This window comes from Strigops habroptila, chromosome 5, assembly GCF_004027225.2.
Source record: "Strigops habroptila isolate Jane chromosome 5, bStrHab1.2.pri, whole genome shotgun sequence".
Taxonomy (NCBI): domain Eukaryota; kingdom Metazoa; phylum Chordata; class Aves; order Psittaciformes; family Psittacidae; genus Strigops; species Strigops habroptila.
This window is the reverse complement of record NC_044281.2, coordinates 74908855-74925589: the sequence shown is the minus strand read 5'-3', so window position 1 is coordinate 74925589 and position 16735 is coordinate 74908855. Positions and strand designations below refer to the sequence as shown.

General features: G+C 36.8%; 1 protein-coding gene across 3 annotated transcripts in view; it reads left to right on the top strand.

The window, feature by feature from the left end:
• GFRA1 (GDNF family receptor alpha 1) overlaps nt 1-16735 on the top strand; it is a 145295-nt gene that overhangs the window by 113902 nt on the left and 14658 nt on the right. For 2 of the 3 annotated variants that reach the window (XM_030488151.1, XM_030488150.1), the window contains exons 6-7: nt 129-263; nt 4378-4556. In XM_030488151.1, the coding sequence (XP_030344011.1) occupies nt 129-263; nt 4378-4556 (314 nt within the window). Of the gene's footprint in view, nt 1-128; nt 264-4377; nt 4557-6113; nt 6237-16735 lie in introns of those variants that run through there. The other variant, XM_030488152.1, reaches the window with a different exon arrangement.

The following is a 16735-nucleotide window of genomic DNA, read 5'->3' as shown; positions in this document are numbered from 1 at the left end:
AAGTTAGAGCCCTGCACTGTGAATCCAGCTCTGGGTACATAACAAACCAAGTGCTGTTTGCTGTCTTCTTGAAAGAATATTTTAGTATGAAATTGCTCATGGTACTGTTCTTCACTCTTTGTTACTAGGCACGGTGATGACACCAAACTACATAGACTCAAATAGTCTCAGCGTTGCCCCATGGTGTGACTGCAGCAACAGTGGTAATGACATAGATGAATGCCTGAAATTCCTGAATTTCTTCCAGGACAATACATGCCTTAGTGAGTACAAAATTGAATGTCTTTAAATGTGGTTTAGGATGTTTATTACTGTTTAAGTATGTTATGATACATCAAGGCCATCTCTTTGCACTTTGGAGATATGCTTCTGTTGTAGGTGTAAGAATTAAACAAACAACCAAATATGCCTGATACTGTAGTTTATGGCCAGGATTGCAAACATGAGAAGCTCTTGGGAAAAAAACCAAATAACAAAGTGTTATCATAGAGAAATATGTTTACATCACAGATCATATTTGGACCCTAACAGTCAGACAATCTGTACCAAAATATTGCAACACCTGAGGGGCTTCTGTATAATTTAAGAGCTTCATATAAAAAAGACATGTAGTTTATGATATGAAGGATTTGCTGTAGGTAAGTATAAATTGGATTGTGCTTGCAATTTATAGCCCAGCTTTACGTTTTTTAGGCTACTTGATCTCAGGTGCCTGGTTTTAACACAAGTCTGGATGGTACCTATTGTAAAGATTTTGTTAAGTTATTGATTTTTTTTTTTCTTCAGTCAAGCTCACTTCCAAATTAGGGACTATTATAAATTTCAGAATGGCTCAGTGGAGTCGATTTTGGCAGGTTCTCTTTTCAAATTTCCTGTCCGCCTGGAGCAGCATAATTGGATGATGTGGAGTGTGCATCAGAGTTTTAATTCCAGATAAATGAGGAGACCAAAAGAGCTTGGCTTCCCTAGCCTAACAGAACAGAAGTTGAAAGGATACGTGATTGTCCTCTGCAATTGCATTAGAGGGGCAAGCCCAGGGAGGGAATAGAATTACTTAACCTAGAGGACAATGTTGGCACAGGATCAAAAAGGAAGATATTGGCCATACATATTTAGGCTCAAAATTGGAAAATTTTTAACCATCAGTCTAAAGTTAAGAAATCGGCTTCCAGCAGGATTTTTGAGGGAAAAAAATTCTTATTGGTTTTAAAAGTTATATTTCATCAGCTTATGAAAAGAAGCATACATCATTGCTTTTAATAATAGGAAATGAACTCGATGATCCAGACTGTCCCATCCAGCCCTATATACTTGAGCTAATGCTGCTAATGCAGGGTTCAGTCTGTATTTTAGTACAGGATCTGAAAATCTCCGTCAGTAGCTTCTCAACAAACAGCACTGTTGTGAAGACACGGGGAGCTGTGCATATGAAGAGTGAGTGTCTTAAGTTGCTGTTTGATATGCTATTTATTAAGCTTTGGAAGAATGAGTCAATTACTCAAGATCATTTAACAAAAAATCCCAGAAAACAACTCAGACTGCGACTGGGTAAAAATTAATAATATAGCATCAGACCTTCAAACCTAATGGGGCTGTCATTTATATCTATATTGTAATATGTCAGGTTTTATTCATTTGTGAATGTATTAATTGCTGAAATGTTACAGGTTCCTTTTAGAACATAAAGACAGAGCGGTCCCTTGTCCTTTCTTTTGGTATTGGTATAAAAGCATTAATGAAGACAAATCGAAGACATTAGAGGTTACTGTGAGACAAATTATAGTCATCCTAGCTGTAAGAGATGTCTTCTTTGGGAAGAAATTAAAGATGTTTCTGGTTTAATACAAATTTTTGTAGCTTAGAGATAATGGGAAAAGTTCCAATTATTTTTTTTTTCTTAATTGTCATTGTCATTAATGGGCCCTCCGGTGCTTGGAGAAAATGTCATTTGTTTATTGGATGAGATTTAAATCCCTCCCAGTTTTTTTAGATGAGACAAAAATTGTTTTCCCACAAATAATAAAACTAGGAATTTCTTGCTAGTCTGTTTTGCCTACGTATACTTCCCCTTCAAAATAGAAAATAAGCCAGTGATTTGGGGCATGTACAGAATATGTGGAAAACCTAGCATAAATGTTTATTCGAAACCCCATTTGGTTATTGATGCAAAGTGGAATAAGAGAGGCTGTACCCCAAGGTCTAGGCGACTTAGGAAGCAGGAGATCTAGGGTCACATTCATACTGTGCCTGGTGTGGAGCTGGGATATGAAGCTAAGTTTACCATGGCCAACATACACACCTGAAATCCTGGTCTTTCTTGCGCCTCTGTATGCACTTGCCTAGAAGTTCCGCTGTAGACTTGAAAAGCCTTTTTCAACAGATGTTAAGTTGAAACTAGAGTGGGGAAGTTTTAATTTCAAAAGGTGGGTGTGAAAATGCAAGTGAAAATTCCAGTCTGTTTTAGTAATTAGTTCCAATAAAGACAAACATTACGTTGTTTTCTTTTTACATGTATTAGATAAAGTGTTTCTTTAACTCAACATTGTCCTGCAGATACAGTTTTATATCAGAACTGTGAAATTGGCCCAATCTCAAGAAAGCTAAAAAATCCAAATTAAAAGGCTCCAAGTAAGACATGTTCCACCCTAAGATTTGGGGCTGTGTATTACCTTGCTTGTACTTTTATTGTCTTTAATGGATTGTCAGTTTATTGGTAATATTACAGTGGTCCTAATTGCTGCTTCTCCAGTTAGGGTTTGGCCAATCTTAAATTCTGGAAATCCATCTTAAGACTTCATTTGAGGTATTCTGAAAGTGAATGTCCTGACATTCATTTACATGCTCTAGAACTCCTACTGAACTGAATTGGATTAAGTATATATATCTGTCTGTTCAAAGGATTTGTTCACACCTGCCTCGTACTGCAGTGAAAAGAATCGGCAAGTGGGAGGAAAAGCATAAAGCAGTGAGTTAGTTAATAGAAATTATTGAAGGGACCTTTGCTAGAGCAATTAGACACTTGAACTTCTGGAGCAATTAGACGCCTCCTTACACTCATGTTTTTTGAAACATACTTGAAATATGTATAAAAATACATATTTCAAATATGATTTATATGTTTGAAATAGCAAATATGAGAAGGGATGGAACACTTCTCCTGTCAGGAAAGGCTGAGAGAGTTAGAGTGGTTCAGCCTGAAAGAAGGTTCCAGGGAGACCTTACTGTGGCCTTTCAACACTTAAAGGGGGGTTTATAAGAAAGATGGGACAGACCTATAAAGACCATCAAGTATGATTCTAGGAAATAATTAAAGACAACTAATTGTAAAGACCACTTTTCCTTACAAAACTGGGAGGATTGCATATATTTCTGTGATCCCGCCTGCAATAATGGAAACGAGTTACTGTTAATTTAGGATATCACAGGAAAAATATTGCTTTTTATATTGCCCTATTCAGGTAAAACAAAGAAAAATATTGGTCCATTCTTCCCACTTTGACTCCATCAACCCAGATGATTGTGATGCCTTTTACAAATTCTTTCCTTTGCATGTTAGAGTTCTAAGAACTAATATCACAATAAAATACGTATTTTTTCATAAAATAATTTGCATTTAGTTCTTATAAGGCAAGGAATACCACAGAGAAGAAGTATTAATAACTTCCACATATTAGTCCCCAGTGAAATTGTTTGATTGCTTGTGCAAAGAATCTGGAATAAGAAATCCCTAAATCCATGTTGAATCCCCAAAGACGTGATTAATTTTTTTTTCTATTTGTTTATAAAAAACCCCAACCAATTTACCCTTTCCATAAACACACTCTTTAATCCCTTGAAACTATGATAAGCTTTTTAACTTCTCTATTCTAAAGTTTTAGTTCAGGCATGCTTCCCTCACCTAATTATGCAGATTTTGATTGAAAACTGTAAGGAAAAGATTGTCTTAAACAATTTCATAGTTGTAGGCATATTACTTTTACTACAGCAAGCTGTAGAAGTAAACTAATATTTTGCCTGCTCTCTGTTTTTAATTTGCTATGTAATGTCACCTGCCTGAGTTAGGCTATAACGTTCAAACTGTATTTTAAATCTTGAAAGTAAATTTTTGAGGCTTTTGGATGGTAACAAATGCAATTACAGTAAGTCCTAGAGCTTCTGTCAAGAATTACTGGGAACATTACAAGGAAGAGTTTGCACCAGATAATTATGTGACCCCAGACTCTCAGTTTGTTTCTGGTATGTTCAAAATTAAAACACATTCTTCAGCATAAAAATTGAGTTTCTATGAGTTTCAATGGAATAATAATATAAAAAGTCAGTTCGTTCTTTCTGCTTTTCTTTTAGAAATAGAAAATTGCCTTTAATTTATTTTTACAGAAAATGCAATTCAGGCCTTTGGCAATGGTACTGATGTGAATGTGTGGCAGCCAATCCTACCAGTACAGACCACTACAGCCACAACTACAACAGCTTCCAGACTTAAAAACACAGGTTCAGAGACCACCAACAATGAAATACCCACCCACAACGATTCACCAGCATGTGCAAACCTGCAGGTAAGAGTCTTATACTTGGTGCAGTGCATAAATGAAAGTTTTTCATGGATATATATACAGAGCTGCTGCATAAATAGATGCCTGCTTAAATTGGAGTATCTGTTTATTCCCATGTTGTAGTTACCAGGTGGATATATTGTAAAATATCAGACACACTTATTTTGAATCAGAAACACGCATATTTCAAAATGGACTTTATTGCCTCTCTGGCTCAGAAACAGGGCCTAGTATTTAATTTGTTATCACAGGTTTGGATATGAATGTGGCACTCTCCAAACCCTGCCAGAATATGTCAGATTAAATTAATCCCCTGAGTAATACAAATTCAGAGGGAACTCTTAATGTCAGCTAGCATGTCCTGCTGCCTTCATTCTTATGTTATTGGCAGTAAACTTAAGAGTTTTTTTGGCTGAGTAGGTCTGGATATTAAAGAGTATGTGGTGCTACAAACTACATGGTGAAGAAGCTGGACAAAGACAGGAGCTGTTTTGAATCAGACGCTTTCCTGAACTGGGATCAAGGTTGTGATGTGGTTTTGGCCAGTGGCTGTAGCGATTTTCTTTGAGACTTCAGTTAGGCTGTTCATGGTGCATCTTTGATTTTGGATTTAAGGCAATATATGCAGCTCTTAGAAAGTTGAACTTGGGCAGGAGACAACTACAAAATCAAGGCAGGAAAGAGGCAACAGGCAATGTAAGCTGAAAACATTCTTAGGTCAGATTAGAATCTGGGGTTATAAAATCTACTCGTAGTTTAAATGCAAAATTAGGTCAGGGATAGATCAGTTTGGCCTGTTTATTTTTGTCTTTACAGAAGGAGAATCTCAATGTGACACAAATGAAAGTGTCCGAGTTTTAAAGTCTCATCTGTATTAAGATACTGATTTTCTGGATTCCCACACTCTTCCATATTTTTGTCTTTACAGAAGGAGAATCTCAATGTGACACAAATGAAAGTGTCCGAGTTTTAAAGTCTCATCTGTATTAAGATACTGATTTTCTGGATTCCCACACTCTTCCACACTGTAGCATTAGTATTTCATTTACTTACAAAAAAATTGATTTTGTATTCTTCATATTCAACTGTATCAAAGTTTCCGCGTTCACTAAAATAGACAGTTTGTATCTCTCGGAAATGTATTTTGCATCTAAATTTTTCCTGCACAACTTTCTCGCCTTCATCCTATTCTAGTTTATACCTTTATTTTGCATTGGCAATCGCATATGAATTAACATTTTTCAGAGGCATTAAAGAGTGACAAAGTGTATAGGGTTAATGGTAGATGATGCTGAGTTCAGGTTTTTCTGGTTTAATTCTATTTTTCATATCTGTGCATTCATTATTAGTTAAGCTTTGTAAGTTATTGATGAGAAGGAGATAGATGTAGGCATATATTTCTGTACAAATAGAATATGCTAGAAAGAAATGTAACCTTTTAAACCTGAAACTTGGAATATAATAAAGGAAGACCTTGATGGGATATTATTAATTCACTTCATGTTATATTAAAAAGTTGTTTTATGGGAGAGATCACATTATCCTTCGATGTTTGTGCAGTCCCCTGTAGAGTAAGGCCTCCAGATGCTACGAAAGTACAGATAATAAATAATGAACTGAAGAAATGACAAGTGATCACAAATCCCATTGGATTCAGTTTGATTTGAAAATGTTCCTCAACCCTGAATAGCTTTTCCAGTGTTTTGAAAATTAATAAAATTCTTCCTTGTCTTTACTCATGGTACTCTGGCATTTTGAAGTTCCATCCAACGTGAGTTTATCAGCACTGGTTTAAAGTTGTGTTACAACTTCCAACGTACCCCTGATATATTCAACACAAGAAGTAAAGGTCTGTAGGGATAACAGCTTGCTTCTGTGCTGTTTTGTAAAAACTGTAGATAAGTCTGCACTAAAAGGTCACTGAAGTTATGTGAATCAAGCAGTTTCATTCTTGTGAAGCTCAAGATTCTGGTGCTCACTACTTCCTTGTGTCAGAATTGAAATACAGAGAACAAAGCCCTTATGTTTTAATGCGTTCTTCAAAAAAATAACTTACAAATAGAGCCAAAACAAGCCCACACTTTTTTAAAAGGAAACCTATGTTTGTTGGACAGTATGGTGCCACTTTGCATGTGAGACTTAAACCTCAATGCAAATTTTACAAAAGAACTGGAGCTTTCATATCGCACTTGGAGAAGGGTATTCATTCTGAGGCTCTCCTCCCATGAAAAATATGCCTTTGTAGTATTCTCAAAACATGAACTAGTGTGACCACAAGTAATCTGAAGGGCTTTGTTATATGCTTAGCAGTTGAGCTGAAAGGTTTCAAAAAGGCAATATAGCCTAAACTGTGAAAAGTAGAATTAAAAGCATTAGTCTCAGCACAAAAAGACAATGGCAGAGAGGGGAAAGGGAAATGACCACTGAGATGCTACAAGGCTGCACATCCTAGGTAGTGGTTTTAAAAACACAGTGAAGGAAGAAAGAATAGGATGTGATTGATTAGTAGAAATTGCCATAGAAATGAATAAATACTAACCTCCTGGGGCTGTAAAATACAGGGCACTAACCCAATCTGCCAAGAGTGTCACTGGCTGAGCAATTTTTGATACATTTTTTCTGACTTGTTCAAAATGGTTGTATGAAAAGCAAGGATACACTAATGGTTTTGTTGCTGTGCCATGTTCTCTTGCAGACATGCAAACCTGGGAACTGGAAGGGTTATGAATGCTGAAACAAAATATGAGATACTCTTTGTTTGCTTTGTTTTGTTACTCTTTGTTTCCCTGTACTCAATATTTATTTTGAATACTTGGTGAAAGTTTAGACAAAAAAAATTTGAAACTAACCCATAATTTTTATTTCAGTGGTGCAGTTTAGAAATTGTTCTTCATTTCAACTTACCCTTGTTACAAGAATTTACAGTTCTTATGGGGTATTTTCTTATTTCAGATTGATGTGAAGAAATGTTGATTTCTGATATATGCTTATTTTATGTTTGCGTATGCATGGATTTGTGTAATACACTTTTTTTCTATCCCTAAATTAAATCAGCATTCCATCTTAGCCACAAAGATGCTTAACTTTGTCAAGCATCTTATAAACTCTTTTATAAAACTGGTTTTTGACAGTTTGCCAAACAGAGAGAGTAAATAGTTCTTATATTTATATAAAATGCTAAATTCAAGTATTTTTTTAAGTGTTTGGCATCTTACAAAGGATCCTTAGAACCACATAAAAATAATTTATTAAATGTTATGAACAAAAAGGAAGATGAATGCCAACAGCGTGCTCCTTGTACAGGCAGATTTTGTTAAGTAATTGCCATTCCTATCTTTTTTTCTGATAGCTTTGCTCTAACGTTTTCTGTTGAACTGACATATTTGTTTATCCTTCATTCTCGAATGTAGCTTGTGTTCAGTATGCCAGTCAAGAAATCGTTATGGTCTTTCAGTCTCATGTTCTATCACCACTGCTTGAACTGTCATGTTGGATTATTTGAAAGGGGCAAAAGAATGAGTTTGGATGTGTACTCACACCGTGTATTCTTCAAGAAAAATGCTGCTTCTGCATTTAGGACATGCATGGAGCTGAAAGACGATAATGAAATAAACTTCAAGTGATAGATTAGAGTAGATTAGACCAGTTGTTACTACATTGTTAGCAGAGATAAATAGAAATTTAAGACTTTCATACTGCGTTTGCCATAATATTTTAGAGGCATTTTGCACAAGACAGAAATGATAGGAGTCAAGATGGTTAAGGATATTTAAGTCTAAATTTCTGCATTGAAGTCAGTCAACTCCCTGACTAGTTCTATACTTTGTTCTCCCACATTTATTCTAAATGTCCTGCTCTAGTTAACCTTAGTTCAGCATTCAGAAGGAATTTAAGGTCTTTGTGCTTTTGAAGAAGTGTAAGCAGCGGACACACGTAATTGAGATACATGACCCTTCGGACTGAAGGCAAGTACCTTTCAGTCGAGTCCAGTATGTGAATGTTATTGTACTCTCAGCAGCAAAGTTAAAAAAATATGAGCGGTATATAGGGATTAAAGAGCTCAAACATTTTGTGGGGAACAAGAAGGAAAAGTGAAACCTAGATACTTAAATACGTCAATTCTATTTGCATGTAAGACTAGTGAGTGTTTAGAACAGACGTGGGCCATATGGCAAGCTGTTCTTCCACAAATTCATGTAATTTTACATAAACTTGGGATTTTAAAAACATATCTAATATGGCAAGTCTTAGGACAAAAACAGGGCTCTCAGTTCTCTGAGGAGACCAGGACTTAAACATGACTCACAGACTGAGAATGACCGTGCTTTTCACTTGTAGATCTATCTTTTGCAGAGTCTTCAGCACTGTAAGGATCTGATAATCTGGTGTTTGAAGTACTGTCTATAATTATTTAATGTAGCTTCCAGTGTGCTAAATATTACTATTATAAAGCACTGTGTAGGTGTTTGGAGAGGGTTAAAAGCTTCAGTGTGCTGTTCTGAGGATCAAGACACAGCAGGTGTGGAGCTTCGTGGACAGGTAATTGTGTGGTGGGTGAACATAAGCAGGAAACAGCAGCATGTAGGTGTGCTGTTGATGAGGGGATAGTACATCTGCTGAGATGGTACACTGGAATAGAGGCAAAGAGAACTTGATGTATCCACTGAGCACCAGTATTAACTTGCCCAAGTGCCTGACACCCTCCTTCCCCCATCCCTTCACACAGCCTGTGATCTTTCTATTACTTCTTTGTTGTGTGAAAAACAAGCACTGTCCTTCCAGATGCTCTGCCTGCTTTGTCCCTTGGGAGAAGTCGTACTTGGATCTCTTCCTCTGGACGTTGGTACTATGCAGAAAGTTATAGTGTGAGGCAGAAGATGGACAGGAATATAAAACCATGCTGTGCCAGAACAAAATGAAAAATAATAATAATAAATAAATTATAGTATTGACTAAATGTTTTGTATGAAAAGATTTAAATTAACCTCCTATATTTCCAGGATGAGCTGATGTAATGGGGTCAGCCTGCTGGTATGAGTGATTTAGATCACTCATACTTATTGGCAGCTTTTCTTCTGAAAAAGGAACACCTTTAATTTGCTTCAGTAGCTGTTCTGTTGTACCTAAAGAGGTCTTGTGTGCTTTGCATGTTCAGATAAAAATCTGACAGCCAGGGATAATTTGAAGTTTCATCTTTAGTCTTAAACTTCTAATGTGGGGAGCATTGAACAAAATGCTGTGTTTTACCAAAAAGGAGACTGCTTTGTCCGTTGATTTCTTTGACATTGATTTCAGTGAAGTTAATCCTTGTTTGCTTCAGCATCATGCTGGGTCCTCAAAAAATGTGGATGTATAAATTTCCCTGTATTCATTCACTGCATGACTCTTGCATCTTTCAGATAGAACCAGAGAAGGTGAAGTCACCATGAGTGAGGGACAGGTTTGGGTTTTCAGTCTGGATGGCAATCCTGGTGCCCATAGGCAGGAAAGTGGTCTTCAGTCCATCTGCGTTACTGTGCAAACAGTGAATCTTAGTTCCAAAAGGCTGCTTTGCAGTGAACATAGGTGTACATATATATGTACTAATGGTATGATAATATAGACTGCACCCACTCAGAGCAAGGCTACGCTTGGGTTCTTCACTGTCTTTGCCAAAGAATTTCAGGACCACACAAGATAGATAATTTTCAAGCTTGTTGGAATCCTGCTGAAGCTAAAGATCTGATTAATAGATCTGATTAATTTCTAAGTACAGAGAGTCTTTTGCCTCTCTTTTGAACATCAGAGGAACAATTTGAGGATGTAGCCAAGTATCATACCCTATAGGCTCAGATGTATCATATTAGTGTCAGTGTTGCTATGAGACATCAGCCATCAGTAATCAGTAGGAAATTGTGCTCATTTACCAGCCTTGGTTGAACTTCTTCGTTGAACATTGGGCCCCCTTGCAAGATCAGTCACGATTTGTAGAGTAAAATACAGGCTAAAACTCTCTGATAGTGTAAGTCAGCACATCTCTGTTGTTAACATCAGAGCTACACAGATGTACACTGGTAAACATTCAGTCTCTTTGGCTTGTGGAGCTCTGTAACACTGGACCTTACATTTAATCATCAGTACTCTGACAGAACATTTTTGATGTTGGAACTCAGGTATAATAAACTTCTGTTACTGAAAGACAGCAAAACAGTTTATTTTGCATATTAGAATTACAGTTTAAATTATTTTTTTTATTAGCATGCTTTTCATTATACCAAAATATTGTGCGTGTATATTGCTGGAGAGCAGAATATTTTAGAATTATTTCATCAATGATAAAATATTTTACAGTTCATTTAAAAAAAAAAGTTTTAATAGTCTGAGCATCTTTAGTCTATTATAATAATACAGCACTTTATAGCAGACTGTAAAACTCCAGACTACAGTTGTAGGAATCATGCAATTTTGTTTTATAGTTTAATAATTGTTCAATTGAAAATGAGGATGAGGTTACTAAAATCCAATTTAATGGCTTACAAAAATAAAACTTTATTAAAATGTGCTACACACCTTTACAGAAAATGGAAGTTTCTATGGGCAGATTATAGTTCTTATCCTCAGAAAGAATTTTGCAAATTATTGCTACTAAAAGCAGATGTAGCGTTTGCAGTGTTCCCCTAAGCCACAGTTGTTTGTACATTTCACATCAATATCCTTTTGTAGGAATACCCACAAAAATACGAAGTGCTAGAATAAACCAGAATCAGAAAATTGGATTGCATCAGATAAGCCAAATCAAACTATTCATAGCCCATGTTATTACTTCATGTGGTTCTTCATCATATTAAAGGTATTCCTAATGTCAGCCAACTTTAGCTCTCAATCAAATATGTAGTCCATCACGTATTTCCCTTTTAAAACAGATCACTATAGCCTGCAAAAAACAGCCATAAAATGCAGTATTATAATTTAATTTGAAGGCATAACTACTCCTAATAAAAATTCTAGGTCGTTGCGTTGTGATGGTGGATGTTTAATCATACTGTCTTTGGAAGTGTAGTTCATAACATATTGTGCATTTATGGGACCTGACAAAGTGCTTTGTTTAAGACATATTGTTTGCTGTTAGTAAATATTAGGTTTTAGCCATGACTCTGCTTCCGTTTATACTTGTTCAAGTGAAGGTAACTCTGGTTATGCCAAGTGACCCTGCTGCAAAGGAAGTGCAGGCAAAAGCAATTGTGCTGCCATGTTTCTAATGGAATGGAGGAAAAGAATAGAATCCTTGCAATCATTAGTACTTCTTTATTTTAACTGGAATAGCTTGCAGGAGTCCTGCTTATAGACCAGAATCCCATCATACTCATTATTCCACTGGATCATAATGGAAAGGTACTCCTGGCCTTAAAAACCCAATGAACTACAGTTAACTTCAGTGAAGCTAAGATACCACCTCATAGCCTTTATTCTGAAAACCACATAGTGTATTTGAGTGCTCTAGAAACAATAAATATTTTACTATTATAAACTATGTTAATGCACTGTGTTATCCTCAAAAAGTATGTCCACAGAGATACATGAAGAAAAACAAAGTAAAAGACTTGGTACTATCTCAGTTAATTGACAGAGTTGTTAATACAGAGATGTTTCTTTCTAAAGTATGAAAATAGCTCAGCGGTTGCCAGAATAGATCAAAATCTAACAGATAAAATCTTTCTTTATCAATTCTGCCATTTTTGCAAAGAATTGTTACTTGCTAGGCAAGGAAAATGATTTCACAAGACTTTTGTAATTGAAATGTACTTTTAACATTTGAAATGTACTTCTAACATCGTTATTGAAGCAGGTATTTACGTTTTTGTTTTGTAGTGTGACGGTTTAAGACAAATGACAGTGTGGAGGCTAAAGAATTTCGGATAGCAAAGCATGTTAATCACAGATGCACACAGTTTTATGAATTGCATGACTTCTCTATCCTGTGGGGGGATGATACAGAGAGGGGTAAGAAGTCCAGGCAGAAGCGTAGGAATTTGTCGCACAATGTCTTTGTTCCAAGGGGGAAAAGGCTTACTGCCAGAGAGGGACCCTGATGTGTTGTGCACAGTCCTGGTGCAGGGTTATGAGGTTTCCCCTGCCTCTTGTCCTGCTCGCTGAAATCCCCAGCTGCTGGAGAGATGGTCCCGGATCCTAGAGTAGGGTTGTGGGGCTGCCCACCCCAGAGTCTTTCCCAAAATCTTTGTTCCCCAGTGTGAGTCCTTGGATATATGAGTGGGTAGAGAAAAGCTCACGGATAACTACTGCATTCAAATGGCGCTATACATCTCTGATTTGCTGCCACCATTTTGGCTTTTACAGTCTGCTTGTTGCAGACACTTCTGGACATTTTGTGGTTTTGTCCTGGTTTCGGCTGAGATAGATAGAGTTAATTTTCTTCCCAGTAGCTGGTGCAATGCTGTGTTTTGGCTTTAGTCTGAGAACAATGCTGATAACACACCAATGCTTTAGTTGTTGCTCAGTAGCACTTACCCTGATCAAGGACTTTTCAGTCTCTCATGCTCTGCCAGCGAGGAGGGGCACAGGAAGCCAGGAGGGAGCAGAGACGGGACACCTGACCCAAATTAGCCAAAGGGGTATTCCATACCACAGCACATCATGCCCAGTACATAAACTGAGGGGAGTTACCCAGAAGGGACCAATCACTGCCCATGGACAGGCTGGGTATGAGTCGGCAGGTGGTGAGCAGTTGTATTGTGCATCACTTGTGTTTACTGTTTGACTCCCTTTCCACTTTTGGTTTTTATATTTTGTCCCCTTTTTATTTCCGTTATTATTATTAGTAGTAGTATTATATTGTACTTTACTTATTGGACTGTTCTTATCTCAGCCTGTGGGGTTTACATTAATCCGATTGTCCTCCCCATCCTGCCCGAGGGAGGTTAAAGCAGGGAGTGAGCAAGTGGCTGCATGGTGCTGAGTTACCAGCTGGGTTTAAACCATGACAGATTCTTAATGATCAACAGGTTGTTTGCATAAATTAGCTATCTATTTCCTAGGGCACACCAAACCTATGCTGTTCTTTGGGACAAGTAGTTAACATTTTGTCTACTGCTACAGTAAGGTGTCAATAAAGTTCACTGTCTTATCTTCACAGCTCTGTCTGATTTATTTTCAGTCCAAAATAATTTTAAAGAACATAAGAACTGGGTGGTATGCAGAAGCTACTGCCCTGTTGTGGTAGGTCCTGAGTAGTTATCTGGCAAATAGAGTTCTCCACAAGCCTCAGAAGTCTAGTGCACATGTTTAATTGTGTATTTCTTATTAGTTTCAAGTGTTCAGATTGTTTTGTTGCTGGTTTTAGCTGAATCATTAGGAAGAATATAGTAGAGTTAAAGCATCTGAGGAAGGTATGTGAATCTGAGTACTCCAGTGCTCAGAAAAACAGAAAGGATAACCTGATGTTACCCACTGGATGAAAATTGGCTTGAAGGCATTTACCTTCAAGGTATTCTCTCCTTTTACGCATCTTGCAGAGCAGGCCATTGTGGAAGTGGATGTGGCAGCTTTGCTCTTCCTCTTACACTTTTAGTCTCATGGCAACATTACTTTCCCTGGCACAGAACTGTAACCTTTCCTCTGGAGGTCTAAACGTCTCTACAGTACCATCAAAGAAAATCACACTCGTTTATGGAGATAGATTCCCTAAACTCATACACAGATAGCAGCTCTAAACACAAAGATCCTTTTTAAACACCTTCCTGTACTCTTATAAACCGTCCCTACTGGAAATAACAGAAATTCAAGAAATAATACTATATTATCATGAAGGAAAGTTCCCCTTAGGGAAATGATAACCAAGACTAGTTCTGCCTATTTAAGTGATGTGAGCCGTTAGACTATTAGTCTCAATTTACCGGCATATCTCCACTGTATCTGAAACCTCACTTCCAGTTAACCATTAGTCTTTATTAGAATATTTTCCTTTCTGTTCCCCCCATCTTTTTTTATCTTTTTTTTTTTATTTTTTCTTTCTTTTTTTTTCTTTCCTTTTTCCTCCTTTCTTCTTGCAAATCTATTTGCTAATTTTGGCGCTCAACTGCCTCATGGACTTATTCTGGCATGAAATGTATCAGTATACATTTTTGTATATTCTCTCTAACGATGTAACAGCTAAATGCAGATTCAGGGTCAAAAAAAGACTGCACAAGACTGAGCAGGAGGATGTTGAGCCCGTACAGCACAGAAGGAGTCAGAATGCCATCACTGGCTTGGCTGTCTTGGAAGATACAGCAGGGAAGGGAGAAGGGGCTGCGGGTTGTGGCCATACTGGGGTGCAATTAAGAGACTGGAGTAGGTTTGTATTTTGATTTAGGAAAAAAATCTGAGGGAATCCTGCTTCCTTATCCTTGATTAAAGAGGATACATTGCCTTCCTCTGCCAACAGCAAACCCAAGTATATGAAGTCTGTTTATGCATATAAAGTCATTTGAGTCTAAAGAGGCAATCACACAACCTAATCAAATTCTGCTTTTGTTTATACACTTCTAAAATGGAATAACTCCACAGTTGTGTACATTGCAATTATCCTTAAGTGTACGTTGTAATTATCAGTTACTCCTTACATATATGCATCATTCTTTGATATTTCTATATAGCCCATAAACTAATATTTGTAAAAAATAAACTACCCAGGCTCACAGTTACCATGTGGCAGATATGATCTAAAGCATTTCAGTTATAATAAAAAAGATTTTTTAGAAATAGTATCTTCCTTGTTACCAGCAGCAAATGAAATATAGAAAAGCCCAATGGAAATTAGAATACAATAATAAGTAATCATTCTAAATCATACGTTGGTGACAAGAGCAGCATAGCTGCAAGAATAGAATACTGTTGAAGAGCTAAAATGTGGAATCTTTTCCAAAGCATGCCTATATTTTTCAAGTCAAACCAAGTTTATAGGACAGAAAATGAAACATAGTTATTAACCAAATTAGTTAGCCTATACTCTTAATAAAAAAAAATTAGTGATAACAAAACATCTGAACAGAAATATATTTTTGTTCTGCTTTTAACCTGTCTGCTCATTTTACTTACAGTCTTCACTGTACATTAGTAATCAAATACTAGAAATAAATCACACCCTTTATCTCCTACTTACTTTTTTATCCCTATAACTCAGAATCAGCTGTCTTACCTGAATAATAGATCTCTATGTTACACTCAAACCATCTACTCTACAGCATTTTTCAACTTGCTGTTGAGTTCCCGAACATGAGACACTGTCACCCGTTAGAATTCCCTGCCTTTGAAATCAGTAGGAGTTCAAAATGTTTGTTTTAGTCTCTAATTTGGAGGATGGCCTATTTCACACCAAATTGTAGTTCTAATCAGTGGACTTGGCCTAATAATCCCACTTCAAGTTAAGTCCTCCTGCATGCTTAGCTCTTTCCATGAGCTACAGGTAAACAGGCTGACTGGTGTGCATAATGCAGGATATATTTTCATAGTTGCACTCAGTATGTGTCCTAAAGAATTATAGGATTATCCTCCTTCATGTCTGTCTTAAAACAGAAGTAGGTATTCAGGGCAGTAATTTACTAAATACTGCATTACATTGTACTACTTTATTTTTCCAGATAGATTGACATTTTCTGCAGCCTCAAGTTGCCTCTAATTCAAGGCTAGATATGCATTAGCACACACATAAATGTTTGAATGTACTGAATTCATGCTCAGATTTAAAATGTGTGCATTCAGATTTATTATGCACATGGCAGGTAAGACGTGTACCAGGTAGGATCTAAGTAGCTACCTGCAGTCGTTAAGTACCTAATTTGTGCAGGGTTGGATAAGTGGGCATATAAATTAAGGGTGCATGTTTGAAAGCAAAGCAGTTATAAGTATCTGTGAAACCCCATTCCTAAATTTGTGCCTGCACAAATGTAAAAGAGTGGTTTCATCAGAACTTTTCTGATGAACAGTGTTTAGTATAATTTTTACAATGGCTTGCCCTTCTCTAGAAAAAGTAGTGCACTAACAGTTGCACTTATCCGAGTTAAATTCTTGAAGACCATTCTATATTGAGTTCTATGTCAGTATGCCATCCTGCACACCTCAATCACATATGTACTGTAATTATGTACGTAATTCTGGGGTTCTGAGGGCAAATGTAGGGATCTGTTCCTGCAGGGAACTAACTGCCT